Genomic DNA, 25,613 nt, shown 5'->3' with positions numbered 1-25,613 from the left:
CGCTCCAGGCCAGCTGTCTTTCAGGGTGGAGGACTTGCTCATCCACTCTCTTGGCCTCACCAAACAAGAGACACAGAGCCTGGAGAGAGATGAATGGGGAAAGGAGAGGGGCACAGGAGGAGACAGGTGAGGTTCTGTGGGCCAAGAGGACCCCAAAAAGGAGCCCCCATGGTGCAGCCGGTTCGGGTGTCACCACACCCAAGGGAGGCTCACATCTGAGGGAGGTTGACTGTAACACTAGGTAAGTGGCACCTACCCTGTGTCTTCCTCTCCTACAGAGGGGAAATAAGCCTCAGAGGGGGCTACAGGGGTGGGGGTGGGCGCAAAGAGCAGAGAGCATTCCTCTCCCCAGTGCCGGTCTTTGGACCTGGGGTCAAGCCTTGGCTAGCAAGTAATGAAGAGTGTTTTAATGGGATAGGTAATTGAAGTTTAAAACTGGGTCAATTGAACTATGTAGGACTTGTATAGCCCAAAGTGCCCAGAAAGCTCTGGAATCTGCCAAAAAGTCATTACAGGACAGGAGGGGGAGATACAACAAAACACTGCAGGCAGTGGTCAGACAGATCTAAAACTCTTTCATTTTTGTCACCTCCCCTACCCCAACCTTCTTTGCCTCACAATGCATGGGCTAGGGCAGGGGCCAGGAAGTCGCTCTTGCCCTCATCCCTAATTTAGCCCCTCCTCTGCTCTCCCTTCTTCTCCCTTTCCCTCCATTTCCCAGCTAGACAGGTCCCACTGGATGTGTGTGGCAAGGATAAGGTCAGCAATGAGTCTTAGAAAAGAGATGGGGAAAGGGAAACAAACAGGATGGAGACCAGGTGGCAGGGGATCAACTTTGAGAAGCTCTGTACCAAGGCACCTGAGAAGCAGGGAAAGGGAACGGCCTCTTCTGGGCAGCCCGGCTGGGACCTGGGAGCTCTGCACCCAGGCTGGCCTCTGCCTTTCTGTCCTGCTTTTCCCCAGCCACAGAAGGGAGGCTTGGACACCAGGAGGTGGGAATGTTCCTTCTCACTCCATTTTCTCCTTTCCCTACTGGAGGGATGATGGGACTGGCTTTCCTGCCCTCTCCTTCCCTTCATGTCCACAGCAGGAAAGGTGGCCTTCCCATTCTCTGTCGTGGGGGTAGAAACTAAGGAGCAGCCCAGTGGAGTGAAAAAAACATTGAACGAGGAGTCCTGTGTTACTATGGGATATCTGAACTAATCAAGTCACCCCTCTGGGTCTTGGTTTTCTTACTGATTTATTTCTTTTAATTTTACTTCCTTTTATTTTTTGAGACAGGATCTCACTGTGTCACCCAGGCTAGAGTGCAGTAATGCAATCACGGCTCACTGCAGCCTTAACCTCCCAGGCTCAAGCGATCCTCCTATTTCAACCTCCCAAGTAGCTGGGACTACAGGTACGTGCCACCACACCCAGCTAGTCTTTTGTTTTTTATTTTTGTAGAGAAGAGGTCTCACTATGTTGCCCTGGCTGGTCTCAAACTCCTGAACTCCAGCAATCCTCCCACCTGGGCCTCCCAAAGTGCTAGGATTACAGGTATGAGCCACCGAGCCCAGCTTTTTTTCTTTTTGAGACAGGGCCTCACTCGGTCCCTCAGGCTGGAGTGTAGTGGTGCTGTCAAGGCTCACTGCAGCCTTGACCTCCCGGGCCCAAGTGATCCTTCCACCTCAGCCTCCCGAGTAGCTGGGACCACAGGTGCATGCCACTATACCCAGCTAATTTTGTTTATTTTTTGTAGAGGTGGGGTTTCCCTATGTTGCCCAGGCTGGTCTTGAACTTCTGGGCTGAAGTGATCCACCCACCTCGGCCTCCCAAAGTGTTAGGATTACAGGTGTGAGCCACCTCACCCAGCCAAACAATATTTATTAAGCACCTGTTGAATACCAGGTAGGCACGGTAGGCACCTAATAAATGTTGCAAAGGAATCAAAGATGAGCGATATGGAGCCCTTCCCCAAGGAGCCTATGGGTGTGTTAGAGGACAGGCCTGGGAGCCAGGGAGTGTGTTCCTTGTAGACAAGCAAGCATGAGCAAGGGAACCCAGAGGAGGGGGCAGGCATGGTGAAGGGAGGAACATGGGCCTTTGTCCTCTAGGCAGCAAGGAGCCATGAAGGGTTTTAACCTCAACCAAAGGGTAGCCTGGTCATATTTGCATCTTAGAAAGATCATCTTGGGCCGGGCGCGGTGGCTCACGCCTGTAATCCCAGCACTTTGGGAGGCCGAGGCGGGCGGATCACAAGGTCAGGAGATCGAGACCACGGTGAAACCCCGTCTCTACTAAAAATACAAAAAAAAATTAGCCGGGCGCGGTTGTGGGCGCCTGTAGTCCCAGCTACTCGGGAGGCTGAGGCAGGAGAATGGCGTGAACCCGGGAGGCGGAGCTTGCAGTGAGCCGAGATCGCGCCACTGCACTCCAGCCTGGGCTGGGCGACAGAGCGAGACTCCGTCTCAAAAAAAAAAAAAAAAAAAAAAAAGAAAGATCATCTTGGAGGGTTGGGGTAGGGTGTCGAGTTAGAAGGCAGTTGCCACCAGCAAGGTTGGATGAGACCTGAGCCTAGGGGTAGAGAGGAGGAAAGAGACATGAGAATTTCTAGGCTGTGTGTGTTCCAGGATGAGTTAGATGTGGGGATGGAGGGAGGGGACAGGGAAGACTCCCAGGTATGTGGTTAAGCCCTGGGGAAGGGGAGATATAGTGGCATGGGGGAGATACAGCAGCTTCCAGATGTGCAGCTCTAGGGTTGAGGGCTGGGATAGAGATTTAGAAGGGTGATGCCTGGTTAGGGTGGATAAAGGGCCACTATAAGCATGGATGAGGTCGCAGAGGGTAAGGGTAAGGGTACAAAACAACAAGCTGTTCCCTTCTAACCCTAACTCTCTGGGTCTGTGGGGTTTTTTGTTTGTTTTGTTTTTGTTTTTGTTTTTGAGATGGAGTCTCACTCTGTCACCCAGGCTGGAGTGCAGTGGCGCAATCTTGGCTCACTGCAACCTCCGCCTCCTGGGTTCAAACAATTCTCCTGCCTCAGCCTCCCAACTAGCTGGGATTACAGGTGCGTACCACCATGCCTGGCTAATTTTTGTATTTTTAGTAGAAACGGGGTTTCACCATGTTGATCAGACTGGTCTCGAAGTCCTGACCTCAGGTGATCCGCCTGCCTCGACCTCCCAAAAGTGCTGGGATTACAGGTATGAGCCACCACTCCCAACCTGGGTCTGTGGTTTTGATGAGCAACTTCAGAGAGGCAACCTGCCCACTTCCTCACTCAGCGCAGGTCTCTGTTCGGCAGAAGGTAGTGGGGTCTGCTGGGGCATGGCCACCAGGGGCCATTATTGCCTCAAGAAAAGCTACATTCCCTGGGAAACAATTTTTGAAAACCTTAAGATTTGCATAGTGAGACAGGTAATACCATCATCATTATCATCCAGTTTTCTACCTGAGGAAACAACTCAGAGAGATTGAGTAACCTATCCAGAATCACACAGCCAGAACTTGAACTTCACTTCTGACTCAGCCTGTACCTCCCCCTTTCTGGGAAAGAAGGCGATGTTGGGGGATCAGAGGATGAATCAGAGAGGAACTAGTAGGGAGCCTTCAGTATCTTTGCCATCCCTCATGCTCCTCCTACCATCTCACTCAGGGCCAGCTTAGCCCCGCTGGAGCCAGGAAATGACCAGCTCTGGATTCAAAACCCTCTCCCTAGGTTAAAATCTAGTCTTCCTATTCCATCACCACCCACCTACCTAGTTTTTGGGAGAAGGAAATAGAGAACTAAAGGCCAGGTGGGGCTGGGTTGGAGCTGAGATTAGGGGACTAGGGTTAGGCTGGGCTGGGCTGGGCCGCCAGGAGAGGCTGAAGCTGAGGTCTATGTTTGGCAGTACCTCAGTGCCCTCCCACACTAAGCTCCCATTAGGGAGCTACTGAATGTCCACCCTTATGCTAGCTTGATCACATCTCCAGGGCTGAGTGTGGCTCTGAACACCCCGCTGAAGGAGGGCACAGATACCACAGTGTGCCGACGAGTGAAAGATGCATTATCCAGAAGCAGTGCGGCAAAGCTATTAAGAGTACAGGCGCTCACCAGGAGCGGTGGCTCACGCCTGTAATCCCAGCATTTTGGAAGGCCGAGGTGGGCAGATTACCTGAAGTGATACCAGTCTGGCCTATATAGCGAAACCCCGTCTCTACTAAAAATACAAAAAATTAGCCGGGTGTAGTGGTGGGCGCCTGTAATCCCAGCACTTTGGGAGGCCGAGGCAGGAGAATCGCTTGAACCTGGGAGGCAGAGGTTGCAGTGAGCCGAGATCGAGCTGTTGCATGCTAGTCTGGGCAACAAGAACAAAACTCTGCCTAAAAAAAAAAAAAAAGTGAGCACAGGTGCTGGAGGCAAACCTGAGTTTGAGTTCTGGTGAGGCACATAATCTTTCTGAGTCTCAGCTTCCTTATCTATAAAATGGGACAATAATACCCACCTCATCTGAGCAGAGAGCGATCACCTCTGTAAAGGACTGTGTCTATCTTATTCAAATTCCCCGTGCCTGATCCTCCACAGGTACTCCATGTATGCTTGTGAAATGAATAAATGAATGAATAAAGGGGTGTCTGGGTTGTTACCAACTGTGCTGCTGTGAACGCTCCTGCCCATGCTCCTGGGCACATGCACATGCCCATTTCTCAGGTGCGACCTGGGAGGGAATTGCTGGTCATAGGGAAAGCACATCTTCAGCTTCACCTGATAATGCCACATTGATTTGTGTTTGTTTGTTTGAGATGGAGTCTCGCTCTGTCACCCAGGCTGGAGGGCTGTGGTGCAATCTTGGCTACTGTAACCTCCGCCTCCTGGGTTCAGGTGATTCTCCTGCCTCAGCCTCCTGAGCAGCTGGGACTACAGGCCCACACCACCACACACGGCTAATATTTTGCATTTTTTTTTTTTTTTTTTGAGACAGTCTGGCTCTGTCGCCCAGGCTGGAGTGCAGTGGTGCAATCTCGGCTCACTGCAAGCTCTGCCTCCCAGGTTCACGCCATTCTCCTGCCTCAGCCTCCCAAGTAGCTGGGACTACAGGTGCCCACCACCACGCCTGGCTAATTTTTTGTATTTTTTTTAGTAGAGACGGGGTTTCACTGTGTTGGCCAGGATGGTCTCGATCTCCTCACCTCGTGATCCACCCGCCTCAGCCTCCCAAAGTGCTGGGATTACAGGCATGAGCCACTGTGCCTGGCCAATTTTTTTTTATTTTTAATAGAGATGGAGTTTCACCATGTTGGCCAGGCTGGTCTCAAACTCCTGGCCTCAAGTGATCCACATGCCTTGGTCTCCCAGAGTGCTGGGGTTACAAACATGAGCCACTGCACCTGGCCGTCACATTGTTGTATTTATTTATTTATTTATTTGAAGACAGAGTTTCGTTCTGTCATCCAGGCTGGAGTGCAGTGGCTCGATCTTGGCTCACTGCAACTTCCACCTCCCGGGTTCAAGCAATTCTCCTGCCTCAGCCTCCCAAGTAGCTGGGATTACAGGCGCTTACCATGACGCCCAGCTAATTTTCTTGTATTTTTAGTAGAGATGGGGTTTCACCATGTTGGCCAGGCTGCTTTTGAAATCCTGACCTCAAGTGATCCACCCGCCTCGGCCTCCCAAAGTGCTAGGATTACAGGTGTGAGTCACCACGCCCAGCCCACATTGCTTTAAAAAGTGCTCATACCAGTGGCCGGGCACGGTATATTTTACTGCAGTATATTTTTGCAGTATTTTACTACAGTATATATTTGCAGTATATTTTACTGCAAGCTGCAGTAAAATATGCACAGTGGATGCCACTTATTTAAACGTCTAAAACCCTGCCAAACCAAACAATATGTTATTTATAGATACTTACATATGTAGTCTATATATATATATATTTTTTAGACACGGTCTTGCTTTGTCTCTCAGGCTGTAATGCAGTGGCAAGATCACAGCAGCCTTGCCTTCCTGGGCTCAAATGATCCTCCCACCTCAGCACCTGCCGAGTAGCAGGGACTACAGGGGCACACCACCACACCCAGCTAATTTTTGTATTTTTTTAGAGATGGGGTCTCACTATATTGCCCAGGTTTGTCTAGAACTCCTGGGGTCAAATAACCTGCCCACCTTGGTCTCCCAAAGTGCTGGGATTACAGGCGTGAGCCAGCACACCTGGCGGCAAAATATTTTTTTAAATTATTTTTTATTTTTAAAATTATTTCTAATTTTTTTTTTTTGAGATGGAGTCTCGTTCTGTTGCCCAGGCTGGAGTACAATGGCACGATCTTGGCTCACTACAACCTCCACCACCTGGGTTCCAGTGATTCTCCTGCCTCAGCCTTCTAAGTAGCTGACAATACAGGCCCCTGCCACCATGCCCAGCTAATTTTTGTATTTTTTGGTAGAGACAGGGTTTCACCATATTGGCTAGGCTGATCTCGAACTCCTGACCTCAGGTGATCCACCCGCCTCGGCCTCTCAAAGTGCTGGAATTACAGGCGTGAGCCATCATGCCTGGCCTTAAAATGTTTTTTGTTTCTTTGTTCTTGAGATGGAGTTTCACTCTTGTTGCCCAGACTGGAATGCAATGGCGCAATCTTGGCTCACTGCAACCTCCACCTCCCAGGTTCAAGTGATTCTCCTACCTCAGCCTCCCAAGTAGCTGGGATTACAGGCGTGTACCACCATGCCCAACTAATTTTTGTATTTTTAGTAGAGACGGGGTTTCACCATGTTGGTCAGGCTGGTCTTAAACTCCGGACCTCAGGTGATCCGCCTGCCTCAGCCTCCCAAAGTGCTGGGATTACAGGCATGAGACACCACACCCAGCTTAAAATGTTTTTAAAAATAGAGATAGGTCTTGCCACTATGTTACCCAGGCTGGTCTCAAATTCCTGGACTCAAGTGATCTTCTCTCCTCAGTCTCCTACAGTGCTGGGATTACAGGTATGAGCCACCATGCCCAACATGCAAAAATATTTTCAAAAGGCAAAATAACAATAAAGAGAATGGAGAGGACAGTGGCTCTGACTTGGGAGGAAGAAAGAGATGCCAGCAGGGGCCAGGTGTGGTGGCTCACACCTGTAATCCCATCACTTTGGGAGGCCAAAGCGATCAGATCACTTGAGGTCAGGAGTTCAAGACCAGCCTGGCCAACATGGTGAAACCCCATTTCTACAAAAAATACAAAAATTAGCTGGGCGTGATGGCAGGCGCCTTTGCCTGTAGTTCCAGTTACTTGGGAGGCTGAGGCAGGAGAATCATGTGAACCCAGGAGGCAGATGTTGCAGTAAGCCGAGATCGTGCCACTGCACTCCAGTCTGGACCACAGAACGAGACTCCATCACAATAATAATAATAATAATGATAATAATAATAATAATAATGATAATGATGATGATGATGATGATAATAATAATAATAATAATAATAATAATAATGAAAAGAGAGAGAGAAGCCAGCAGGGAATTGATGCTTGGGAGCTGTGGGGGCTTGAGAGGCACACCACCATCTGGAATGTGATTATTGATCGAGTACATGAACTATTTCAAAATAAATAAAACCTAGAGTGGGGCCATCTTAAGTGTCTAAAAGGCTCTTGGGTAAAAGAGTTCAGACTTTTCTTATATGGTTCCAGGAGGCAGAACCAGGTCTGAAGGGTGGAAGCTACAGGCACCAATCTCAGCCCAAAGGAGCCAGTCACAATACTTGTCTCTGTTCTGGAACAAACTGCCACCAGAGGGAGTGAGTACCCTGTTCCTGGGTGTTCAAGCACAGACCAGATAACCACTCTTGGGGGATTCATTTTGAGATCTGTTCTGGAGGCCTGCTGGCTTCTTGAATCCCAGGAACTCTAACAAGCCGGGAATGAACAACAGTCCATCTTGATCTCCGGGCTCCCCTTCTGTCCTCTCTGGAGAGCTGCAGTTCCTGCCCTTAACTATTTCCAGAGGCCTGGAAATGAATTCCAAGAACCTCCCTGGATTGTGGGATCTAACAGAATGGTGTGGAATCACAGAGAGGAAGAGGCAGTGGGCTCTAGACCACCAACCCCTCGCCTGGCCAAGTGGGAGAGGGGTCTCAGGGCCCAGACTCAACCTGGAGGCTCAGCCACCAGCAGAAGCAACTTCTGTGCAGCATCTCCTCTCGGCAGTGTTCTGAAGTCCTGCCCCAGCCAGGTGGCATCAAGGCTAGGCTCCCGCTAGACCCCTTGGCTAGGCATGGTGTCTTGAGAAGCCACTAGGTGGAGCCAAGACACTGAGGCTCTCCTCCCATCCCTTTTCTGAGATTGGGGGTCAAGCTGGCTTGCTGCAGGGAGTCCAGGGTCTAGAGGGATCCACTAGGAGAGAATGTGAGCAGAAGACGTTCGGGTGAGTCAACTCTGAGGTGAGTGGATGAACAGTAGGAGAGGGAGTGAATTGGGAAGGGATGTGTTACTCTGCCCAGGACAGCTGGGGGGAGGGGGAGGTATATTTATCTCCTGAGCTGGTGGCATTAAAAATAACCAGGGGCCTGGGTAACCCAAGCTCCTCAGCCTCTTATGCTGGGTGGGGGCCATCAATGGGGACTGGAAAGGCAGAGTGAGGAGGAGGCAGAAGATGGGGCAGGAAAGGTCTTGCATGCTGCCCTGCCCCCCAGCCGGGGCTATTGCATGCCAGGGACTGGGCTGGCTGGAGGGGGGAGCACAGAGAGAGGGAGTGGGGGAGAGGGGAGCCAGGCAGGAACAATGCTGGCTCCCAGCCAGCTGCTGAGAGTTGAGTGGGAGACTAAAGAGAGAGGAGGGAAGGGGAGAGAAGGAGGTGTAGAGAAGAGAGAAAAGAAAGCTGAGAGAGGTGGAGAAAGTTTTCCCGCTTATGCACCCGCAGCACTCCCCACCCCAGTCCCTGAGCCCCTTGGGAAAAGAAGCCTATCTTCTGGGTTTCATCCCCTTGAGAAGTTAAAGTGACAGCAGGAGGCACTTAAGTTAGCCTCCAGGAAGGACTTCCCTGGAGGAATATGGGCAAACCCTGGGGAGAAGTGAACCAAAGAAGGTTGTGGGAGGGTGGACTCTCTCTTTCTGAGACTCAGCTGGGGTATGGAACGTGTTCTGGCCCTGAGACTGGGTGCTCGACGGGATGACCTCACCTTTCTGCCTCTGTGTTTCCACAGCTCCTTGGTTGGTTTCTGCGTCAGGGGCTGTGATGACAGAAGGACAATTGCAGGAAAGCTTCGATGAAAGATTGAGCCTTTATTTGCAGCTGTGAGGATGGGTACTGGGGCTGAGACCCAGGCAGCCTGCAGGCAGCAGAGGTTGGTGATGGCCGAAGTGGGTTCTTCTGGACACCCGTCCCACAGTGCTTGCTCTGGAGGTCCCGTTCTGGCTCCAGAACTTGCGGGGAGGTGCGGGAGTGGATGCGCTTGGCAGACAGTAGGAGCTCGGAAAATACTCCTCAATGGATGGAAGGCTGAATGAAAGCTCTGGAGTGGGAGAGTGCGTAGGTCCCACTCACTAGTGTCTGACATGTAGCTGATGCTCAGCAAATGTTTGTCAAGGGACTACATGCTGCCAGCCTGCCCAAGGCCAGGCTAACAGGCCTGGGTCCTTCTTTGTACGCACCCCAAGTGAATATGAAAACAGTCGTGACACCTGTGCCTGTGTCTTGGGTCTCCTTCTACTCAGGCACGTCCTGGGATGGGCTGGGATGGACTTAGGGGCTGGTTGGGCGGCTGAGGAATCTTCTGGGTCCCCCCTTCCGGCTGCAACCTGCATCAGGCAAGGTGTCTCCTCCTCCCCATGCAGCTCTCGCTGAGACCTGGGTGCCCTGCTCTCAGGCTCCTCCTGAAACCTTAGTTCATAACCCCTCACCTGAGCCTAGAGGGCCCCACACCTGTTCTGGCCTCATCATCTGCAACAGGGAAGGACAGGAGAGAGGCCTAGCGCGGGGGCAGGGGCTTGCCCACTCCAGGATGAGAGGCGGGAATGTAGGCTGTAGGAAAGACTGACATTTCTTTCCACACTGAAGAACCCAGGCCCCTCGCTGGAGAGGAAGAGGGTGCGGAGGGGTCTAGCTGACACCAGTTGGGACCAAGCTGGTTTGTACTGAACCCAAGCAGCCCCTCTTCTGTGACGAATGATTTCCCTGACACCTGGGTGACCCCCAAGCTGGCCGTGCACCTTTGTGGCCCTCCAGTTCGTTTCCTCTAACACAGAGGAGAGGCAGGATCCCTGAGGTCCCTTCCTTCTGGGACTCTGCTCTCTGGTTCTAGAATTCCCAGCTTCTAAGATTCCACCTTGGGGCGGCGGAAGGGAGGACTCCTTGCTGAGGACCGTGCAGCTGTCAGGTTTGAGTCACCAGCTTGAGTCCCTGCCTGGCCTGACACACCCGCTCACCTCAAGCAGCGGGGGTGGGAGCTGAGGCTCAAGTCTAGACTCCTCCAGACGCCCCCAGATCTGCCCTGACGGCTTCCAGAATTGCCCTCCTCTCCGCCTCTGCCATTGGGTCTCCCCACCACCCCCTGCGAGCGGCTGGATGCATGAGGAAGCTGGAGAGGCTGACCAGCGCTGCAGTGGGCCAGGACAGGAACAAGGAGCAGCCCGCTGTTTCTGGGGTGCAGGGCAGGGACAGAGGGCAGCAGACACGTGATGAGGGAGGAGAAGAACAGAGGAGATGACCTTTTAAAATCCCTTCCCGTTGGAGGAGCGGGGGCTGCATCTCTAAAGGATGAAAAAGGAACCAAATGTCATGGGAAATGAATGATGGGCCAAGAGGAGACCTGGTGCTGGGGTTAAGTGGGGTCAACCCTGTCTCACCCGATGCCAGTGACCCTGCCGTTGAGAGCGATTGATGAGAGCAGCTGCAGGGAGCCTGTGGGGAGTGGGAGGGGGCTCAGGAAGGGGAAGTAGAGGGAAAGGAGCAGCCTGGCTTCTGGGACACCCAAGGAAAAAGCAGGGAGGGACCCTGACTCCTACAAGGGTGTTCTGAGGAGCTCTTCTGTTTGAGTGTAAATGGGGATGGGCAAGGCGCTCTAGAGAGCCAAGTGTCATGGGAAGAGAAGGAAGTTACACAGGAGAGGAGGGGAGGGCGCTCCTAGGTCCCATCCTTCCATAAAGAACCATGGGTCTGACCCTGATGCAGGGGAAACCAAGTGCAGGCAGCAAGGATGTGTCCGCGGGGCTGCAGGAAAGTGGCACTGGCCCCTGGGAAAGATGGTGGGAAGGGGCCGCCTGCAGCTGGGGTGGGCCTGCAATGGGGAGATCTGGCCCTGGCTGGGGGCGGGGGTGCTGTCTTCCTGCCAGGTTTCTGCCGCTGCCTGGGAAAAGCCCAGCCCAGAGATTCTTATCCAGGGCAGGAACAGAACTGGTTTCTCGACTGGCAGCGCCAAGGGGGACAGGGCAGGAGGAAGCCAAAAGGTCGGGAGGGCAGTGCCAGGCCCAAAGGAGAGAGGTGGGACGCCCTGGCCAGGGGACCTCTTATGGTCACTAGAACAACAGCTTCGACCCCCTCTGCTGGGGCCCCATCGACCTGGCCCATCCAACTTATTTGCCTGTGACTGATTCACTTTCTACAAAGACTCAGGGAGCCCCTCCCAGGCCCCCCACAGCCCCTCAGCCCTGTCCCCCTTTTTCCTCAGGTGCGACTGGCCCAGCCTGGAGAAACACCTGGTTGGACTCAGCTCCTCCCCTCCCCACCTCCCACCACACTTGAAGGCTCGGGAGGTCACTGGGGGAGGGGCAGGGGAGCCTCAGCGGTGGGGAGCTCTGAAGACTGTCCTCAGAGCCTGCTGCCTTTCATCCGCCGCCACAAAGGGGCCAGCGGCCACATGCCCATCCATCTTGCGCCTGTGGCTGTCCTTAAGCAGCTTTTTGTTGGGACTTGGGGTCAGAGGTCCTGGCCAGTACGCCCTGTCTCCTGGGACCACCGCCCCTGGGGCCCTTTCTTCCCCCTCCTCCCCTCCTCCCAAGTGTCTCAGGATCTCCCCACTTTCTCCTGTGTCACCTCTCCAGTCTCCTCCCTTTCCTCTCCTCCCACCCAGTCTTTCTCTCTCTTTTTTTTTTTTTTGCCTCTCTCTTCTCGTATTTTCTCTCTGTGTGTCTCACTCTGTCTGTGTCTCTCATTCTGCCTCTCTTTGTCTCTGTCAGGGCTTCCATCTCTGGTTCTGCGTCCCTCCTTTGGGGACCCCTGTAACTCGGCCCTTCCTGCCACACGTAGGCATGAAGCTGTCCTCTGGTGCTGGGGTCTCAGAGGCCCCACTGGGCCCTGGGCTCCTTCTGGGCTTTGTCCTCTCTGGTCTCAGCTGTGCCCTGAGCATCACTGGGTTTTGACATCACTGGGCCTTTCTCTCAGCTCCATACTCCCGTCTCTTGTGGGGGAAGAAGAGGGATCGGCCCTGCCTCAGTTTCCCTAAGATGTAGGTGCAGACTCTCCCAGTGCCTGTCAGGATCTGCCATGTATGTCAGCCTCCCAACCCCAAGGGGGAGTCATTCTCTTCCTGCACCCTGCTCCCCTCCCCGCTTGCCTTGCCCTTCCACCCTCTCTGGGGCCCCTTGCTCCAGCTGTGGCAGGACTGGAACCATGTTTTGGCCTCTCCTGTGGTTGGGCTCTGAGAAGCTTGGACTTCAGAGGAAAGAAGCCTCTCTGCCCACAAAGCTCTCACAGAATTTGGGGGCACAGGCAGGAGGTGAGAGCCGCTGTGCCTTTTCTCCCAAACGCATTGCTGAGTAACAAAGGCCCAGGTAACGACTGAGGAGCCCAAAAGGGCCTGGGGTGGGAGGGGAAGCTGGAGGGACTTTCTCATGGATGGGGCCAGGCTGGGCCAGCAGGGTGAGGCAGCCCCTCCCTGATCCAATCTCCCAGTCCATAACTGTAACTGTAACTTGTAACTTCCCTGTCATCTCAGGCTGGCAGGCAGGAAAGTAACTGGAGAAGCAGAGCCAGGAAAGGGAGCAGTGCCCGCTCTGCACTCAGGCAGTCTCCTCATCTCAGGGATGAGACACAGCCTCTGCCTTCAGGGAGCCCCCAGTCTGAGGAATGAGCCCCAGCTCCTGCTCTCAGGGATCTCCTGGGAAAAAGAAAGAGGGCCCCTCTCTCTGCCTTTCTCAATAACTTTGTTCTAGAAAGAGACAAACTAGGGAGAGAAATAAGAGCACGTGCTCCAGACAAACAGAAAGACAGAGCTTCAGCCACCAGAGCCTAAGGACGTGGGGAGTAGGGAGCCAAGCTGAGGTGGGAAGGGGTAGGGGGAGCTGGGTGACCTGGATGTTGATGAGATGGGGCAAAGAATCTGGAAGGAGGTGAGATGGGAGGCGGTGATGCAGAAAGGAGGAGAGGAAACAAACAAACAAACAGGCCGGGGCCGGTGGCTCACGCCTGGAATCCCAGCACTTTGGGAGGCTGAGGTGGGCAGATCGCTTGAGGCCAGGAATTTACCAGCCTGGCCAACATGGCAAAACCCCCGTCTCTACTAAAAATACAAAAATTAACTGGGCGTGGTGGTGCACGCTTATATTCCCAGCTACTCAGGAGGCTGAGGCAGGAGAATCGCTTGAACCCGGGAGGCGGAGGTTGCAGTGAGCCCAGATAGCGCCCCTGCACTCCAATCTGGGCAACAGAGGGAGATGCTATCTAGCTATCTAACTTTTTCTTTTTTGAAATGGAGTCTTGCTCTGTCTCCCAGCTGCAGTGCAGTGGCGCGATCTTGGCTCACGGCAACCTCCACCTCCACCTCCCAGTTTCAAGCAATTCTGCTACCTCAGCCTCCTGAGTAGCTAGGATTATAGGCGTGCGCCACCACGCCCAGCTTATTTTTTATTTTTTTATTTTTTTGAGATGGAGTCCCACTCTGTTGCCCAGGCTGGAGTGCAATGGTGCGATCTTGGCTCACCACAACCTCCGCCTCCCAGGTTCAAGCAACTCTCCTGCTTCAGCCTCCCAAGTAGCTGGGACTACAGGCACGTGCCAACATGCCCACCTAATCTTTATATTTTTAGTAGAGGCAGGGTTTCACTGTTAGCCAGGCTGGTCTCGAACTCCTGACCTCGTGATGCTCCCGCCTTGGCCTCCCAAAGTGCTGGGGTTCCAGGCGTGAGCCACCGCGCCTGGCATTTTTTTGTATTTTTAGTAGAGACAGGGTTTTCCCATGTTGGCCAGGCTGGTCTCGAACTCCTGGCCTCAGGTGATCCGCCCACCTCATCCTCCCAAAGTGCTGAGATTACAGGTGTGAGCCACCATACCCAGCCCACTTTTTTTTTTTAGATGGAGTCTCTCTCTGTCTGCCAGGCTGGAGTGCAATGGTGTGATCTCGGCTCACTGAAACCTCCACCTCCCGGGTTCAAACGATTCTCCTGCCTCAGACTCCGAGTAGCTGGGATTACAGGAGTGTGCCACCACACCCGGCTAATTTTTTTTTTTTTTTTCTTTTGAGACGGTGTCTCGCTCTGTCCACCCAGGCTAGAGTGCAATGGCACGATCTTGGCTCATTGCAACCTCTGCCTCCCAGGTAAAGTGAGTCTCCTGCCTCAGCCTCCAGAGTATCTGGGACTACAGGCACCCGCCATCACACCCAGCCCATTTTTTGTATTTTTAGTAGAGATGGGGCTTTACCATGCTAACCAGGATGGTCTCGATCTCTGGACCTCGTGATCCACCCGCCTTGGCCTCACAAGGTGCTGGGATTACGGGCATGAGCGACCGCACCCGGTCCTTTTTTCATATTTTTAGTAGAGAGGATTTCACCATGTTGTCCAGGCTGGTCTCGAACTCCTGACCTCAAGTGATCCTCCCGTCTTGGCCTCCCAAAGTGCCAGGATTACAGTTGTGAGTGCCCAGCCCGGGAGAGTCTATCTAAAAACAAACAAACACAAACAAACAAACAGAAAGCAGGCATCCAGAAAGACTCTCAGCAGCCAGCCCAGCGGGCTTCATTTTTTCATTTCTGAAAACAGCCCCGCCAGCCACTCAGCGACCAAAACCAGAAGCCGCAGAACCATTCTTCGTACCTCTCTTTCTTTCTCTCATCCTCTCACCTCCCGGCTACACATCACTGTGCCCTGCACCCGACTCTTTCCACCTTCTGCCTGTACACTTCACCAGCCTCCTGCTGGCTCTTCCTTCACCCATTTCTCTGGTCCCTCTCCACCTCGGTGCCAGAGGGAACTCCTAAAAACACACATGCAATGCTACCCCCTTCAAAAATCCTTTGATGGCTTCTCATTGCTCTTAGAATAAATAAGTACTTGGCGTGGCCTTCAGGTTCTGCTGGCCACCCCTCCAGCCTCCCTGCACTCCAGTCAAGCCTCCGATGCTTGGCTGCCTCTGGGCTTTTAGCCTGTGGTTTCTGCTCCCCAGAGCACCTTCCCCTCTACTTTTACTCCTCTACACACCTCCTCTCTTGTCGCCTCTGCCCATACCCAGTCTACCTGAGGTCTGCTTTATTATTCTCTCCCTCGTCCCGCTTTTTCTTATAGCCCTTACCACAATATGCAATTATGTATTTATTGGTACACTTATTTTTAAATTATCTTTCCCGACTAAAGCTCTGTTTTCCCCTACATGCCCCATGAGGGTGGAGAGCTTGTCTGTTTGATTCGTTTTCGTGTTCCTAGTACCTAGCAGGGTGCCCAGCTCCTAGGAGGCTCTCAGGAAACAATATTAGATGAGTACATGAAAAAGCCCCTCACCTCCCCCATCCCACGGTCAGAGTGGGGACTCACTTCCCCAAGGGCTCTGGACACTGTCTCCCTACTCCCTGAGCTGGCCGTCTGCCCTCAGCGGTAGTGTGTGGCTTCTCATGGGGCGGGAGTTGGAGGCCCTGGCCCCAGGGCACCCTGGTACTGCAGGGAGAGGAGGCTCCTAGGCTATGAAGCATGACCACTGACTGTTAGCACTGATGGAGAGAGAGGCTGCTTAGGGCTACACAAGGAGCTAAGCGTTGGAGAAGCGCTGGGTGCCAATGGGCAGAGGACGACAAACCATGCAGTGGGTCCTTCTCAGAGGAGCAGATGTGGCAAGGGGAGGGGCCATGGCTTAAAGAGCCTCCAGTACTGCTTTGGATTTTATTCTGGGCAAAAGAAAGGGCTGCAGTTAAGGTGAGTTTTTATTTGGTTGTTTTTTAAACAGGGCACTGACATAATGAAAGTTTTGTTTTAGAAGAATCCCCTGGCAGAACTGTAGAGGGTGGGTGACAGACAGGACCATCGCCCTCTGAGGGCTTCCTGTGGCTAAGTGCTATGTGCTGAATGTGACTTATTTTACTTAACTCTTGTAACAACCCAGTGAGGTATTACTTAGAATTGCTATGATATGGATTAGAAACCTGAGACTCATGGTGACCCTCTTCACTGGAAAACTGTCCCTTCCCATTCCTTAGGATTGAGGGATTGTCACAGTGCCCCACCTGTCCCAACAGCACCTAGTCCAAAGGATGGTCATGTGACCAAAGCAGAACAGAGTTGAGTCTTGGAATGTAGAAGATAGGGACCTGGGTCTCTCTCTCTCTCTTTTTTTTTTTTTGGATCTCAAACTGTAACTATGTAAGCTTAGGGCATCTGAAGGCAATTTCCCATGACTCGGAGAAAACCATGTGACAGGATTGAATGTGACTGATACACAAAAGAAACAGATGAGGTCGGGCGCAGTGGCTCACGCGTGTAATCTCAGCACTTTGGGAGGCCGAAGCGGGTGGATCACCTGAGGTCAAGAGTTCAAGACCAGCCTGACCAACATGGTGAAACCTTGTCTCTACTAAAAATACAAAAATTAGTTGGATGTGGTGGTTCGTGCCTGTAATCCCAGCCACTTGGGAGGCTGAGGCAGAAGAATCACTTGAACCTGGGAGGCAGAGGTTGCAGTGAGCCAAGATTGCACCATTGCACTCCAGCCTGGGTGACAGAGTGAGACTCCGTTTCAAAAAAAAAAAAAGGCCGGGTGCGGTGGCTCACACCTGTAATCCCAGCACTTTGGGAGACCGAGGCAGGTGGATCACGAGGTCAGGAAATCGAGACCATCCTGGCTAACAAAGTGAAACCCCGTCTCTACTAAAAATACAAAAAGTAGCTGGGTGTGGTGGCAGGCACCTGTAGTCTCAGCTACTCAGGAGGCTGAGTCAGGAGAATGGCGTGAACCTGGGAGGCGGAGCTTGCAGTGAGCCGAGATCCGGCCACTGCACTCCAGCCTGGGCAACAGAGAGAGACTCCGTCTCAAAAAAAAAAAAAAAAAAAGAGAGAGAGAGAGAGAGAAACAGATGAGCAGGATGTATGGACAGGGAGAGGTTGATGACCATCATTGAAACTATGGATCCAACCATACCTGAAGCCAGACCCAGCTGGAGCTTCCTAGTACATAAGCCATTAAATTACATTATTTTGTGTTTTAAAAACACAGAACAACTGGCTGAGTACGGTGGCTTGCAATCCAACCATTTTGAGAGGTTGAGGCAGGAGGATCGCTTGAGCCCAGGAGTTTGAGATCTGGTGTAGACCTGAGTGTGGAGGCTCAGGGAGAGGGTTGGAGGAGGATCCAAGGGACCTGGAAGATTTAGAAGCCAGAGGCAGAAGGGCATGTGGGAGATTGAGGCAGGGAGGAAGGATGGTAGCAGAGATGGCTTGTCTCGGACACAAAGGGCTGACAGGCAGGATGAGACCTCTCACCCAGAGGCCCAGGCAGCTGCAAGGCCAGCTTGTGGGTGTTGATGAGCTCATCTGGAACCATGTGGGAGGCCAAGGCCAGGCCTGGGGTCATCTATGGGCTGAAGTTGGAGAGGCAAGCAACAGTTGGAGGAGGCGGCGGAAACCATGTTTTCCATCACCATAATGGAAAACATGGGAGAAGGCGGGAGTCAGCTCCTCAGAGCCCAGTGCCCCAGCTGAGAGGTCAGGAGGAGGAGACCCTGGTGACCTTGGAGGCCAGAGCAGGACACAAAGGAGGGACCTTGGAGGAGGGAATGCAGAGGTGAGGCTGGTGGATTCAGCAGCAAATGAAGGGGTGGTGGTTAGCAGGGTGACCAGAAGGACTGTTCCCTCCTGTCGTGTAACTCAGTTCCATGCTGTAGAAACACAAGTCTTTCCCACACTACATTTCAGAGGCAAGGTTGAACTCAGGTGACTTATCTACCCCCTGCCCAATGAGCCAGAGACAAGTTTTATTTTTTTAAAACATTTTAATAAAATTAACAAATAAATATTCTAAACTGTATAGGCTACGGGGACAAAGGGTAGAAGCCAGAGGGCCAGTCTTTCCTGCTCAGGCCCTCAGGTCTCCTTTAGAGAGACCCTGCTCTGGCCTGGTTTGGGGCTAGGACTGCTGACTTGGGGAGGCAGGGAGTGAACCCGGAATGGGTGATCTGGGCTCTTGCAAGCCATTCCTCTTTGTTGGTGTATATGGGAGGAGAGAAGAGGTCAAAGAAAGCAAGACCTTGCAAGAGGCATCCCAGTGACCCCTAGAAGTGACTGGGGTAAGGGGAGCACTATCCTAGAAGAAGGGAGTGGGAGGGAGGGGGCAGTGAAGCAGGGTGGTGAGCCTGGCCAGTGGTGGGCTCTGGCCGCCATTCTACCCGTGGTCACTCACTCTCGGACGTAGACCCTGGTGCACACAACATCATCTGCCGTCATGGTCTGGAAGGACAGAAGTAGTTGTTAGCCTGAGAGGCCCCTGGGGTCCTGTGGCTTTGGAGGGGAGGGTTGAATGGAGGTACTCTGCTTGGCCTCCAGGTCCAAACCTGCTTCTTGGCTCAAGACCAATAGATAGGAGCTGGTCCCAGAATACCCAGGTATCACTGGAGGGAGGACGGCAATAGAGCCCCCGGGGCCTGTCCTCCTCCTCAAGCCAGGAAGATCTCCCTGGAGAACTGCTGGGACGCCCCAGTACATGCCCTTTGCTTTGCATAAAAGGAACAACAACCATTTCTAATTCACACAGGGCACTGTATGGCATAAGGACACTTTAGTTCTGTCCAAGCAGTCCCATCAGGAGGGTGCGGAGTCAAGCCATGGTTGTTCTTGAGTCTCCCGCACCCTGGGGTCTCCCAGAGAATCTCGGAATTTATCTAGGGCTGGGTTTGCTATTAGTGGGGAGGAGCCAGGACTTACCAGGATGAGCTCCCCATCATTGGTCAGTTCTCTGGTCCACGAGGTCTTGGGGCCCTCTCCCTTCAGGAGCTTCTGCTCACAGACCATTTTATTCTCGCTCTCCCATTTCACCAGGCTCTGCAAGAGACAGGTGGCCAAGTAAGCTGGGCCCATAGCAGGCACAATGCAGTGACAGGGATAAGGGAGAGAGAGCCCCTTTCTAGCCCCCACCACTACTTAAGGATTTTCCCTAGTGGGAACAGAGAGAAGCTAGGAGTTAACTGCTAGCCTGGAAAATGGTAGGTTGAGAGGCAGGGCAATGATGCCATGACCCTGGAGCCCCTCTTGGCACTCACCTTACAGGGCCTCCCATCCACAGTCTGCTCCTCAAACTCCTCCCCAACCTTGAAGTTAATCTCTGTGGTGCGCACGGTGGTGGAGGTTTTGATGTAGAAAGTGTCTCCCTCCTGTTTGATCTCCACTGCTGGCTTGGACGCTGCAGCCACAGCAATCTTCCTCAGCATCACATTCACCCCTGTGGGGAGAGTGGAGAGGCTCACCTTTTGGGGGGCTTTGGGCACCTCTCTCACACCCTCCCCATGAGACAGTTGGAGCAGACTGATTTGTGACTTGCTTGGGGTGGGTGTGTTGGGGGGTGCATCTGCCTGGTGCCTGGGTGTCTAGGAAAGTGCCTCGAAGGAGATGGCAGGCAGTGCAGCCCTGAAAGATGAGGGGGTTTAGGGAGGAGAGGGAGAGAGGCAGTGGCCTGCCCCTGGGGGTCCTGTTCCCAGCTGTGGCCCCACCTTATTGAGTTAGCAGGCCTGGATTGGGCTCCGCATGTCTCAGCTCTTCAGTCCTGGAATGTCCAGGGGCAGCTTCTCCCCAGCCCCCTGCCCAAGAAACATCCTGCTACCGGCTCTGGTTGTCTCTGTTTACTTCACTTTTGGCCTTTTGTCTACCCTGTTGACAGCTCATCGGAGTCACTGGGTCTGTACCCCTGGCCAAGCACAGGCCAGGCCCCATCACTCATGTCCTGGGAAGTAGGAGCCATTTCCCTCTCTGCCCTATCTACCCACCCTATCTAGTGCTAGATAGGTCTTCATTTGCCCAATTTCTGCCCCATTCAAAAATGAGGAGCAGAGATTCCCAGCAACGAAAGAGGGCAGGGGCAGCCACTTCCCTCTACAGAATGGTCAGCAGCCGGGGAAGACAGAGGCTTTGGAGTAAGGTCATTAGGCTGTGATTTCCTCCTGGCTCAGCCCCCTTACAGGCTGGGTGACCCTGAGCAAATGGCTTAACCACCCTGAGCCTTAGATTCCTCAATTGTAAAATGAAAATAACAGCTTCTTAAAAAGCCAATCAAGGTTGGGTACAGTGGCTCACACCTATAATCCCAGCAGTTTTCGAGGCCAAGGCAGGTGGATTGTTTGAGCGTTGTAGTGAACCGAGATCATGCCACTGCACTCCAGCCTGGGAGACAGAGTAAGACTCTGCCTCAAAAACAAAACAAAACAAAACAAAAAATGTCCAGGAGCAGTGGCTCACGCCTGTAACCCCAACACTTTGGGAGGCCGAGGTGGGTGGATCATCTGAGATTGGGAGTTTGAGACCAGCCTAACCAATGTGGAGAAACCCCATCTCTACTAAAAACACAAAATTAGCTGGGCATGGAGGCACATGCCTGTAATCCCAGCTACTCATGAGGCTGAGGCAAGAGAATCACTTGAATCTAGAGGCAGAGGTTGTGGTGAGTCAAGATCGTGCCATTGCACTCCAGCCTGGGCAAAAAGAGCAAAACTCTGTCTCAAAAAAAAAAAAAAAAAAAAGCCAATCGGAATGGTATGTGTTTAGGACTCAGCACACACAGTGCCAGGCATATGCTTAAGTTTTCAGGAAACAGTAGCTATTATTGTTGGTATTATTTTTACTGATAAAAGGAAGGCAAAGGGTCAGGTGCCATGGCTCATGCCTGTAATCCCAGCACTTTGGGAGGCCAAGGCAGGAGGATTGCTTAAGCCTAGAAGTTTGAGACCAGACTGAGCAACATAGTGAGATCCCACCACTAAAAAAAAAAAAAAAAAAAAAAGGAAAACAAAAAGCTGGGGTTCAGACAAAGCTCCCTTCATTAGGCACCGTGCTCATCTGCCCTTCTGGAAGACTCCCATATCCCTGTCCCCTCAAGGGAACCCCCTCTGCCGTGAGAAGAAGGGGTAGAAAAGGAGCCTGCCCTCCCCGCTCTGTGTGATGTGTCCCCTACTTCAGGACCCCCCACTCCCCTCACAGGGTCTGGCTATCTCATTCAGCCTCTGTGAATTCAGACTCTCTGTGCACCTCCATATCCCAGCCCAGATTGGACCCCTTCTCTCTGCTCCCCAGTTATTAACCAAAGTGGGGGAGATAGGAGACAGCACCCCTCTGAAAGGAAGATGTGCAGAGCAGGGGGCCTCTCTGGATGGGCTCCAGGTCTAAGCTCCACACACCCACCTCACCTGGCCTGATCTGCCGCCCTGTCCTGGAGTACAGCCAGGGATGCACTAGGTGGGGGTGAAAGGGCCCTCCGCCAGGCAGCAGGATTTCCCTGCCCCTGATCCGGCCAACTCCCTGGCCCTCCTCCAGACCTGGGTTCCTAGAGAAACAAATCCTCTTTCCCCTCAGCGCCAAAGCATAGCTACCCTACTCCAAACAGAAGAGAGAGGGAGAGAGGAAGTCTTGTCCCTGGGGAGCCCAGGACCCCATGGTTGGCTGCTGAACTCTTGGGTCTAGGGAGAAATGACTGAGGTCCCCAAGTCTTATTGAGATGGACCCTTGACTAGAGCTAAGAGGGCTGTGCCAGGACCGAAGTTCCTGCAGAAGTAAGGCTGAGTTCAGAGGAGACATCCCTTCAGCAAGCCCCTGGTGCCTGTGGAGCTGGGGGCCCAGCTCAGCCGGCCTTGACTGGCTCAGGACTGTGTTTGTCTAATGGATCTGTTTTTAATCTCCCCCCTGCAGGGCCTGAGGAGGGCACGTGGCTCAGAGAGACCCTGCAGAGAGGACAAACAGACTGAAGACAGACAGCAGGATTGGGGCCTTGAATCTTACTCTTCAGCTGGGACCTGGGGGTGCGCCAGGCCACCACCTCATCCACTGGGGACAGGAGCCAGAATCCAGAGAAGATGAGGAGGGAGTGGCATGTAGGCTTTCCAAAGAGAAAACTTCTATCTTTTCGTCTTTAAGTTCAGCAAGGACAGAGCGAGAAAGACTGATATGACTCCAAGAAGTATTGTGGTTAGATCGCAGGAAGAACCAACAGCAAGGAATGATGGAGATTCCTGCTCTCTCTGCAACATTCCAGACCCTTCTTAGATCCAGTCTCACTCCTATAGTCCAGGGTGCCCTCCCTCCCTACCCCCTTGCCCAGCCCAGCCCAACTACCCTCTCTCTGTTCAGTGCAGGAATTGAAGGCAGCAGGCCTGTCCTTACGCTCCCAGTGACTGGGGTCCTTAACTATCGTCCATCTCTCCCCCAGAGCCCCAGATGTCTAGCCCAGTTGGCCCAGAGAGCACACAGAAAGTGGGCTGGGAAAGTGGGAAGGGCAGTCTGGATTGACTTTGTTTTCCCCACCTTTGACCAACACACCCAGTTGGGCTGCAGCTGATCTATGGTGTGTGGAGGGAGGTGGGAACCTAGATTTTTGGAAATGTGGGATTGGGGTTTCACACGAAACCATTTGTTGAAATCCAAGAAAGTGATAATTATCCCTAGCGATTTTAGAACTCTGGAGCTGCTCGTTGCAGTAAAATACTTGTCTCACAGATGGGGGGTAGGGAGAGTAGAGTGGAAAGTGCACACGGGAAGGAAAGGGGAGCTCAGGGGGCGCTGGGGCGGCAGATCACCTGGTAGGCAGAGCTGGGCGCCTAGGGGTAATGAGCCTGCTCCGGGGATTGGGTTACCGAGGGGGGCACCGGGAAGGAGATTGGAATGTGTCCGAGCGGCTGGGCAGGTTAGAGAACCGGGCTCCCAGTCTGGATGCAGGGTTCGTGGCTCCACCAGCCTGCAGCTTCTGAACTGCGGACAGCCAGGTCCCTCGGCTCACCGAGTCCGGCCGCTGAGGCCAGCCTCCCCTTCCCCCAGAGGCCAACCTCGCGCTTCTGGTTTCTACGTGATTCACAGGCTGTGAGTCACCGCAGTGCTGGCACCGGTGGGCCCCCGCAGGAGAAAGCGGGATTTAGGCGTCGTGCCCAGCGCCACGGGACCCGGACGCCTGGCACGTTTTTCAGTGATGCAGGCGCCCAGTGTCTCACGCCCTGTGGTCCCGCTTTCTTTTTCATCCCCACCTTCGAGGACTCCAGAGCCCCCCTTGCCCCACCTGGGCCCTCGAACATTTCCTTACCCAGCACTTTGAGCAAATCCTCGAAGTTTTCCGATCGGATGATTTTCCAATTGCCAGAGAAGTTGGGCATGGTGGCGGCGCGGGTGGTGGTCCCCTTAGACCCCTAGGCTGGAGCACTGGACACTGTCTTTTAGTCAAAAGAGACGTCGCCGTCGCCGAGTCGTGAGGTTCAGGAACCAAGATACGACCAGGGACAACCCCAAAGCTGGCCTGGGCTCCCGCGCGGACAGCTTTTATACCCTGTGCGGAACCTCCCCTGCCCAGGATTGAAGTGGCCCCGCCTTCCGCTCCGCCCCCTCCCCCACTTGGGGGGGCCCTGCCACCAACCTCTGGATCTAGCCGGTGTGTGGGTCCAGGCTTCTCTGGGGACCGAGATAGCCTTCTCCTGCTCTAGGGAGTGGATGGGGAAGCGGATGCAAAGCCTGCACTTGAATTGCGCTGTCCGCCTAGGCGCGGGGAGCCAGCTGCGGGCGCAGATGCTCAGGGCTCGTGTATGGCTGTCCCCCACCAGAGTTCCTCACGTCTCGCCTGTTCGCCACCCATCCCCAACCTGACTCGGTGCATTCAACTCCTTGGCGCTGGACACCTGGCGACCCCACCCGCGGGCGGATCCCAGATCTTGAGCCGTAGCTGACCGGGGGAAATGGGCAACTGAGCCCTGGCTCCACTGAAGCCTGAACTAGATCCAGTGGGACCACTTCGAACTCAGAGAGGGGCGGGGGAGCTCCGGGGTTCTGCGGGATTAGGGATCTAAGTGAGGCAACGGCGCCCCCTGCTGGAACAACTCGGAGAGGCTGGGCGGGGGTGGCACGGTCCCCCCACCCCTCTATCCTGCTTCGGGCTCACGTAGTGCCTGGGGACTCTGGAAGTAGTCGCCAGGCGACTCGCTCCCCTTAATGGGCTGGGCGGACACTGAAGGGTTAAGCAGGAGCCCAGGGCGCGAGGCTGGGAGGGCAGAGGTCACAGCCAATCACTTGACGCGAGGTCTTTATTAAAGCGCTTTCTCTGTCGCTTCACTCCCCAGACCCCGAGGGGGTCTCCGTAGGCGGAAGGGAGGGAGGCGGGGACAGAAGCGCGGAGCCCTGGCGAGCTGCGCCGCCACCAAGATAGAAGGGAGGATGGGTGCCCGGGGAGAAGGCGGAGCAGGGTCTCAGGTGTCACCATCCTGAGCTGTAAAACGGGCGGAAGGAGCTACCTCCCCTCCCTTGGCGAGCGGCTTTGAAACGGGAGATCAAAGAGGGTGGGAGGAGGGCAAGGCTTCCTGCAGAGACCCGAGTGGGAGTGGGCGAGACCCCAGTGGAGATGGCAGGGAGACGGAGAAACAGAAACTGAGGTCAGGCAGGGAGCCTCGGAGACAGGCCTGGGACCTGAGGCCGGAAACCGCAGAGGAGCGGAGCCTGGCGGGATGCAGTGATTGGAGCCAAAGGAACCGTCCCGGCGTGTCCAACGCGGGGGGCCCTTCGGACCGGTGGCCCTGGGCGAACCGACGCTGCATCCCATCCCCCACCCTCCCCGGACTCTCCCTCCCAGCTCCTTCTGAGGCGGGAAGAAAAACCCCACATCTGGTCCCAGCCCTGGGTCCCTGCCCCGGCCCCTCCTCGCCAGCGTGGCCAAGGGTGGAGCAGGCAATCTCTCTCAGATCTCTGAGCCCTTATGCTTAGAACCTAGGAGGGATCTAGGGAGTTGTGGGCTTTGGTGGGAGCTGGGGAGGAGTCCGGAGGAAGATGACCAAAGGAGAGGGGCCAGAGTGACCTCAGCATTGAGAACTGAAGGCTGGAGAATGTACTGGGGGGTCGGGCCTCCGGGTTGCAGAGAGGGAAATCTGCAGAAATGGGTGGGTGAGAAAATAAAGCAGCTGGGCTGACTGGGCAGCAGGAGGGATGGAGATTCCACTGCAGAAAGGACTTCTCTGTGGGGCCCCGCCTGCAGTAGCCAACAGAGATTTGAAGAAGGGAGCTGAATACTTCAGCCTGGGTTTAGGGGTCCAGGTTTGTGTGGGAGAGCTTATTTGGGGGTGTTTGGGGGGCCTGCGCTTCTGGAAGGAAGAGGGCAGCAGGTCAAGGAGCTCTCTGAGGACGGACAGACAAAAGCAGAGGTGGTGGAAGGAAGTGGGGTTGGGGGGGTCCCTGGGAAGTGCTTAGGGCCTGGGGTTGCAGGCACAGCCTGAGCTCCTCCCCCATCCTCCCTGCTCAGCAATGCTG

The 25,613-nt window shown here is 53.9% G+C and overlaps 1 protein-coding gene and 1 long non-coding RNA gene across 3 annotated transcripts; one reads left to right on the top strand and one right to left on the bottom strand.

Moving 5' to 3' along the window:
* The first annotated feature begins 1,277 nt into the window (after window positions 1–1,277).
* Window positions 1,278–22,787, top strand: LOC135970742 (uncharacterized). 2 transcript variants are annotated; one of them, XR_010586602.2, is made up of 3 exons: window positions 1,278–1,399; window positions 7,641–8,389; window positions 9,152–9,632. It is a non-coding gene; the product is annotated as an uncharacterized lncRNA (long non-coding RNA). The 2 variants fall into 2 exon arrangements; XR_012435187.1 differs by lacking the exon at window positions 1,278–1,399 and adding an exon at window positions 22,032–22,787 and having other exon boundaries at window positions 8,288–8,389; window positions 9,152–9,292.
* CRABP2 (cellular retinoic acid binding protein 2) lies at window positions 18,117–23,619 on the bottom strand. Its single transcript, XM_005541420.3, has 4 exons — window positions 23,413–23,619; window positions 19,400–19,578; window positions 19,065–19,181; window positions 18,117–18,590 (listed from the first exon to the last, which is right to left on the bottom strand). The coding sequence occupies exons 1-4, from the start codon at window positions 23,480–23,482 to the stop codon at window positions 18,540–18,542; spliced, it is 417 nt and encodes a 138-aa protein (XP_005541477.1). The 5' UTR covers window positions 23,483–23,619; the 3' UTR covers window positions 18,117–18,539.
* Between the last annotated feature and the right edge of the window lie 1,994 nt (window positions 23,620–25,613).

This window comes from Macaca fascicularis, chromosome 1, assembly GCF_037993035.2.
Source record: "Macaca fascicularis isolate 582-1 chromosome 1, T2T-MFA8v1.1".
In the NCBI taxonomy this organism is placed as follows: Eukaryota; Metazoa; Chordata; class Mammalia; order Primates; family Cercopithecidae; genus Macaca; species Macaca fascicularis.
Note: the sequence above shows the minus strand (reverse complement) of the source record. Positions and strands in the feature narration are given on the sequence as shown.